The 7,964-nt window shown below is 48.3% G+C and overlaps 1 protein-coding gene across 2 annotated transcripts in view; it reads right to left on the reverse strand.

The window, feature by feature from the left end:
- Nucleotides 1-1,958: 1,958 nt before the first annotated feature.
- LOC148525617 (nucleolar transcription factor 1-B-like) overlaps nucleotides 1,959-7,964 on the reverse strand; it is a 23,254-nt gene continuing 17,248 nt past the window's right edge. For both annotated transcript variants that reach the window (XM_088470728.1, XM_088470727.1), the window contains exons 5-7: nucleotides 2,877-3,032; nucleotides 2,683-2,747; nucleotides 1,959-2,347 (exon numbers count right to left, since the gene is read on the reverse strand). In XM_088470728.1, coding sequence (XP_088326854.1) covers nucleotides 2,170-2,347; nucleotides 2,683-2,747; nucleotides 2,877-3,032 — 399 coding nt within the window. In that variant the 3' untranslated portion in view covers nucleotides 1,959-2,169. The remainder of the gene's footprint in view (nucleotides 2,348-2,682; nucleotides 2,748-2,876; nucleotides 3,033-7,964) is intronic.

Consider the following 7,964-nt stretch of genomic DNA (forward strand, 5'->3'; position numbering starts at 1 on the left):
GTCTCACAGTCTGGGCCCCAGAGGGAGACCGCAATACCTGCGGAATATCCGGGGAATGGGAGATAGAGTGCTGGGACAATGCCCCAGAAGGGGTCACTGTAGGGATCGACCACTTGTCTGCAATAGATGTCAGCACTTGTGAAAACATCACCCAAGGGGGGTGCTGCTGCATAGGGGTACAGAGGGGCCTGGTGCCAGCTGGCACTGCCCGCAAAGACCATCCTGAGATAAATCCCCCCCATTAACACCAGCAGCACAGCGTCTGCAGGAAAGCAACACAGGAGCCCCGGAGTGCTCAGTCTCCTCATCAGACATGATACAGTAATTATGCAATAAATACTTATCAGCAGAGGACATACGGTGTTAACACCCCCGCACTCACCAGCATGCAACACAAACAGGCCCCAAAAATATGGTACTGTGTAGCACACAACAGTATGTGACTGACCTCACAAATACATGATTTATAAGAGTGAGGTTAATAGAAAAACGCCCCTCCCCCACACACCTTCGGGCTGTAGGAGAAGCAAAGGGATAGATATAAGTTGACAGTAATTAGAAAATAAGTACAGGCAGCAGCACTAGCAAAGTCACATACAATGCAGGAAGATTGTACTTACTGCACCAATCGCTACCATCAACCACCCAGATTCAGTGTCTGGGGGGAGTTATAGCGCTGTGTACACTGTCCTTTTGGTAGGGGAGAGGTACACAGGGGGACCTGACCATGCACCTGCCTGGGAGCCTGCGTTATAGCCTTCTAAAGATGGCCGCCGGAGAGCTGTGAGGAGTGGCCAGCAGAGGAGCAGCTCAGCGACACCAGTACACGAGAAAAGGCGCGCTGAGCTGAGGAGCTGCTAAACCAGGGAAGGCTGCCTCCCCTGGCTAGTATTTAACCCCAGGGATGCCGGTTCCCCTCCGGAACTTATACCCTGGTGGTCCAGCGAGCGCGGGGTATGCCTGCATGAGGGGGAGCCCGCCGCCGCTACTAGCGCCGCCGGTCTGTCCCCAGAGACCGGCGGCAACTGACTGCGTTTATCCCCGCGAGCGGCGCTAAGAGCGTTGCTCGCGGCTTACCTGTTCCCCGTAGAGTCCGGCAGCAGTCAGAGGGAGGTCCCGGAGCCATACTAGAACTAACTCCAGGGTCCCGCTGCGATCCCCAGAGCAGTACTGGCGTCGCAGCGCCAGCGGGGTGTTGGAGCGGCAGCGTGGACATCCAGAAGGACAGTCCTATGCTGCCGCATTAAGTGTAAAAGAGAAAAAAATAAAAAACTTTTCTTCTGTAAAAATAAAGCCTAGGGACTGCTCCTGCAGCCCCACTGCACAGTGCAACCGACTTCGGCCGGCACCAAACTGAAACTGAGGTGCCTGTGGCTCGGGGGCGGGGTATAGAGGAGGACCCAAGTGCATCCTGGGAGCTAAAGCTTTAACTGTATGGTGCCCGTGGATCCAGATCCAAGCTATACCCCAAGGTCAACCCTGTGGACCCCCTATGGACCCTGAAGTAGAAAAATATATATAATTTTTTTTAAAATCACTGAACCTGTTTGCTGGGGCAAGGTTAGGGGTAGTGTGTGCAGAAAGCAGGGTTAAGGGAAATGTAGTGTATGCAGGTGCAGGGTGACAAATAGTGTAGGTAGTGTGTGGTATGCTGGGTTAGGGGTAGTAGTTGTCCTGTGCCCAGTCCATCCATGGACACGGTCTGTGACACTGGAGAAGAGACTGAGGACAGCACCGCAGAAGGCAATTATATACTCATGAATAGTTATGCAATTGGATCCAGAGCAAGTGCCACTATTTTTCTTAAATTATTATATCTTTCACAAAAAAAAAAAAAAAAAAACCACGCTGGAGGCACTCAAGAGAATGAGGAAAAATAAAAAAACCCCCACACCCAAATGATTACTGAAAAACTCCACAGGTGCAAGATTTTTAGAAAACTCACACCCACACCTAACTGGATATGGCCCTATATGTTTGAACCATTGCATTTTTATTTTTTTGTGTCAATAACAATATAAGGAAAATAGTGATCTTAATATAGTTTAGGTATGGCCATAAACAGCCATCAAAATTAGAGGAAAAAGTAATTCAAACCAACAGTTCGACTGTTTCAACGAGAAATGATTTACGAAGAGTACATTCACTTTTTTTTTTTTGAACATGATCCTAAACAGTCTGTAATGGAGTAACATTTTTCTTTTTTCTTTGGCGTTTTCGCTTATTCCGTTTTCCTATTAAATCAGGCTCTGAAGCGAGACAAGCCTCCTCTTCCTGCTGAGGGCACTTCCGTTTTTGGGGGATTTGGGATTTCATGGTGCTCTCCATTAGATCTGGATGTTCTTCCCTGCAATCAAAAAGAAGAGTTGGCTTAAACAAAGATACAGGGGCTGATGGAGAGTTAAACACACGCCCGGTTGCATTGCATATCTCGCATAAGTTCCTGTTATTCATGCCCCGAAACTGGTACACGCAAGCAAAAAATTGTGCATTTTTGTAAATATAGAACATCTTAATGCACACTAATTATGTCTTGTCGCAAACCAGGCGCACACCTATATATGCATATACACAATTTTTTCCATGCATGCTTCTTTTCAGCAATGTACGGCCAAGTTACTAACAACACTGCATCAGCCCCACAGTTTTCACAGCCAAGACACATATACACAAAATAGTCACCGGAATTTGTCCACGTTCCTGTCAAACTCTTGCTTTTCTCTCTCGTAATCTGCTATGTATTTCTTCTGGAAAGGAAATAGAACATCTGGGCTCAAACTACACAGCAGCAAGTCTTATAATATGCTATTTCTGTCCCCCTTCCCCAACTCCACCACCTCTTGTCTAGACACCTTACATGCCACCTCGTACTCTACCTTCTTTTCCTCCGGGAGTTCTTTATATATTAGGGATAGCAGCTTGCTTCGTTCAGCATGACTCATCTCTGGATGCATTGTCTCATATTCTGCTATGTTCTCTATGAAGAAGCGGAAGTACGGTGCCAAGGGCCTCTTGGGAAAATCTGGACGATTCTATGATAGAAAATATGCACCAAGTAAATGGTTACTTCTTGATAGAAAACACAATAAATTATTATTTTCATATTTCAAGGGCTTCTTATGTGGTGAGAAACACTAAATATGATTGTATTTTTATTTTTTTTCATCATATCTGCATACATTTGTCTAATCCTGACAACATAATAAATTAAACAATTATACAACGCACAAACAAATGCTGGCAAGCTACATATATTTTAACAAGACAAAACAATTTAATCATAGATTACAATGCTATTTAGTGCTATGAAGAATTAAGTCAGTAAGAAGACCTAAGGAGCATGACGACCTCTAGTCAGGACCACCATAGGTAAATTGCTTAACCCTATAACTTCATCCAGATCATATTTGCTACAATGAGTTTCTGAGACCTCTACATCGACATGATCAATACATGTCTCCTGCCCTCTGGTGGGCTATCCATGCACTGCAGCCAATAGAGAGCTTTTGAATGCAGTATCCAAAATGATCAAAATCAATTTGTGTCACAAATGGTTTTGGAAGGGAAATCTTACTGTAACTTTTTAAAAGTTTGCAAAGAACATTTATAATAGTTACTAATATTTGAATATGAATATTTACTGGACTGAAGCAATCTATAATTACTTACACTTCTGTTCGTGTTTATGTCCAATACTTAAAAAGGGCAGTGCTTTTACTAGTAAGACACATTTAAAATGGCAGTGTTTTTACCTATCAGGCATAAACACAAAACAGAAGTGTTTTTACAACCCGACACTTTGCAAATAAACCCTGTAAAGTCCATCTTTGCCTGAACCAAGATAGAAACTAGTTTTGTAGCCCACAATGCAAAAAAAAAAAAAAAAAAAAAAAAAAAGGTTGTAGACAAAAAAAAAAAAATAATGTAACCAAGACACATTGAAATGTTCCAAGAGCAATGAATTTAAAAAAACATTTTCTAATGGTGATCAAATAAATTGCCCTAAATGCCTGATGTATCAGATATATATATAAAAAAAGTTTTCTTAATTTTGCTATAACGTTCAAAACACTTAATTTCCCCAAAAATGTAATGGGTCAGGCTTTACAGGGTGAATGGCCACATACAATTCAAATGCACAATTTGATCAGCAGTGATCTCACCAAGACAAAAATGTATGTGGGACCCATCATTGAAAAAATGTTGGGTCCTACTTCAGTATTTCTGAGTCCCATCAGAATGTATGGTTTTGAGGTCTATAAATTACATACATTTCAGTCAGACCTTCCTACATGCCCAATTCCCATTCAGACCTCTCCACATGCCATCAGTTGCAAGGACATTATTTCTATCTACATATCTCTCTCTCTATATCTATATACACACACACTATATATATATATATATATATATATATATATACACATATATATATATATATATATACACATATACACACACACACACACATATATATATACATATATATATATACACACACACACATATATATATATACATATATACACACACACACACATATATATATATATACACACACACACACATATATACACACACACACACACACACACATATATATACACACACACACACACACATATATATACACACACACACACATACATATATTTCTACTTCAGGGTCCATAGGGTATCCACAGGATACCTTGGGGTATAGGTGTGACGTCAGTCGCAGGGCACCAAAGAGTTAAGCTTTCAGCCTCCCAGGATGCACTAGGTCCCCCTCCTATACCCCGCCCCCGGGCCAAGGCACCTCAGTTTAGTTTGGTGCCCGGCCGGAGTCGGGTGCACCTGTTGGAGTGGGGGCTAGAAGAGCCCCTGAAGCTTTTTCTTCATGCAGCTGTGGCTGCACATCTGGATGAACAGCATGGACAGTCAGTCCTGACGTCCATGCTGTCTTCCCTACACCCCGCCGGTACCAGAACGCCGGTACTGATCCGGGGATGCTGGTGGGCGTCTGGGGTCACAGCTAGCGGTGACCCCAGATGCTCCGGACCATGGCCGGATTCAAGGGGGACAGAGGTAAGCAGCGGGGTCCCGCGGTGGGTCCCCGCTGATCACATGGTCCTAAGTCCCCAGGCAGGGGGCTCCCTGGGGACTGGCTGCAGCGTGGAGCCAGGCGACCAACCTGCGCTTCCACTACCCCCTGGGACAGCGGACCGCAGCAGAGCGGTAGCGCTGCGGCGTCCCAGGGGTTAAATGCATGCCAGGGGAGCGCGCCTTCCCTGTCTCACAGCCGGCGCCTCCCCCGCTGCACACAGCCCTCTCTGCACTGTGCTGACTGGTCCTGTGTCAGCGCTCCTCCCCCAGGCCAGCTTCTCTCTGCTCCTCGGCGGCCATCTTCTCTGCAACGCATGGTGAACGCTGCTGGAAGTCTGGAAGGAAGCATCGTGGTCTGGGTCCCCCCGCATACCTCTCCTCCGCTGTGGCTCAGGTCTGTGTATGCAGCGCTGTGTCCTACCAGGCCCTGTGTCTGTGTAGTTGAGTGATCAGCGCTGTTAGTGCAGGAATTGTTATTTCTCTGCATTGTATGTGACTGTGCTAGCGCTGCCTGTAACTATTCTTCTCTAAACTGTCAGCTTTATTACTGTCCCTGTTCTTTCTGCTAAAGCCCTTGCGGTGCGGTGCTGCAGGGTGGTCTCTCGCCTATTTAATACTTAATTGGTGAGAGAGGTCACATACGTGTTGCCATCATGTCTGAAAGTGATTTTCCCCTCCGGCTACAGTGTACCACGTGCAAAGTACCGTTAGCGGAGGGGGAGGGTAGCGCGGAGGGCCTTTGCCGGCAGTGTTTGTCCATGGCGCGGCCTATTACGGTTACAGCACCGGTAGGAGCCGCCCTGGGCTTGTTTCGCTCAGGCGTTAACAGCTTTAGTGGGCCAGTTAGCTCCGCAGCCCGCGTTTACTCCGATGGGTTTGTCCCAGCAGTCTGTGGTGTCGTCACCCATGCAGGGGTTCCCACGACAATTGGTGGTACTCCACAGTCTCCCTATTTCCCCGCTCCCGGGTTCTCAGGAGCCAGCGTGGGTTAACTCCCTGACGAGTTCTTTACAGCACTTGTCGGATGTGTTGCAAGGGGAGTCTGTGATGCGGCCTCATAAAAGGCCGGTGGCGTCTCTGTCCGCTCCTTATGAGGATGACGAAGGGACGTCTGATGATGGGGAGATTCTGGATCCTTACGATCAGGAACCTTTCCATACTAAGGACGCTGATGCTAAGTCCAAAGTATATATTCCTGGACTTATTCGGGCGGTCCGCACAGCCTTGGTGATTGAGGACGAAGTTCCCCCAGCGGCTAAATCTAAGTATGCCTTTTTCAAAGATGTGAAGGGCGATGCCACAGTCTTTCCTCTTTCGGGTCAGTTGGTGGACCATTTAGAGGAGGCGTGGAAACAACCTGGCAAAAGATACCAGCCGCAGAGACGCCTGGCGGTGGCTTATCCGTTCGCGGATAATTATTTTGCTAAGTGTGAATCCCCTCCACAGGTGGATTCTCACGTGACCCGTCTTGTCCGTAGTGCCACATTGCCGATGCCATCCATGTCCTCCCTTAAGGATGCTACGGACCGCAAGGTAGAAATCTGCCTGAAGTCCGCTTATTCCCTTGCAGGGGGGGCAGCACGGCCGGCTATGGCCATTTGCTGGGTTGCCAGAGCGATGGAGCGCTGGGCGGATTCATTAGAGGCTTCTTTTGAATCCGACTGTCCGGCCGAACAAGCGGAGTTGATTGGCAATCTCCGTGATTCGGCCACCTACATCAACGAGGCGGCTCTAGACATTAGTACTCTGGTGTCTAGAATTTCTTCAGCAGAGGTAGCTGCTCGTCGCACCTTGTGGCTGCGATCCTGGAAGGCGGACGCAGATCCAAGAAAGGTCTGGAAGCGTTGCCGTTTACCGGAGAAGTTCTCTTCGGTCCGGATCTGGATAAGATTGTGGCCACGCTGGCGGCAGCCAAATCTGCTTGTCTCCCGTCGGCCGCTGCTCCTTCTGGTTCTGGACCATCGTCCTTTCGGTCATCTAGGGCCCAGGGCAGGCCCAAACCACAGTCGTTTCCTCGACAGGCTGGCCCTAAGAAATCGGTCAAGCCCCGGAAACAGGCATGGAGTACCAGACGTCCGGCCCCCAAGCCAGATGACAAGCCTGCGGCCTGACGGTCCGGGTCTCCCCTTGGGGGATCCCAGGGTGGGAGGCCGCCTGCTGCAGTTCTCCCGGTGTTGGTCGTTCACTACGACAGACACTTGGGTTCTGGAGGTGGTCTCTCACGGGTACGCCCTCTCCTTCCGGCACAGACCCCCGGCTCGATTCTTCACCACGGGTCTACCATCAGACCGGAACAAGGCTACGGAGCTGCGGAAGGTATTGCACACTATGCTCCAGGCTGGAGTTATAGTGCCTGTTCCATTCTCCCAGAGGGGCCAGGGTTTCTATTCAAATCTATTTTTGGTACAGAAACCCAATGGGTCATATCGTCCGATTCTCAACCTCAAAGCACTCAACAAGTCTTTGCGGGTCCCGAAGTTTCGGATGGAGACCCTACGGTCCATCATTCTGGCGCTGGAACCTGGGGACTACATGGTGTCATTGGACATACAGGACGCTATGGAGGTCATGGCGGCTTCTCTGCGGCTGCAAGGAGTCCGCATGTTGCCGTACTTGGACGACCTGTTATTGGTGGCAGGATCTCCAGAGCTCCTGTTACACCACTTGGACCTGACCATTGCACTGCTGCAACGGCACGGCTGGCTAATCAACTGGCAGAAGTCCACTCTAATCCCGTCTCGGAGGATTCTGCATCTTGGAGCCTTATTGGACTCGGGACAGCAAAGGATCTTCGTGACGGAGGACAAGATCTCTGCTTTACAGTCAAGGGTGCGCAGTTGTCTGCACAGCCGCCGGGTGTCCTTACACTCGGCGATGAGG

This window comes from Taudactylus pleione, unplaced genomic scaffold (genome assembly GCF_031769625.1).
Source record: "Taudactylus pleione unplaced genomic scaffold, aTauple2 ptg000102l, whole genome shotgun sequence".
Classification (NCBI taxonomy): Eukaryota; Metazoa; Chordata; class Amphibia; order Anura; family Myobatrachidae; genus Taudactylus; species Taudactylus pleione.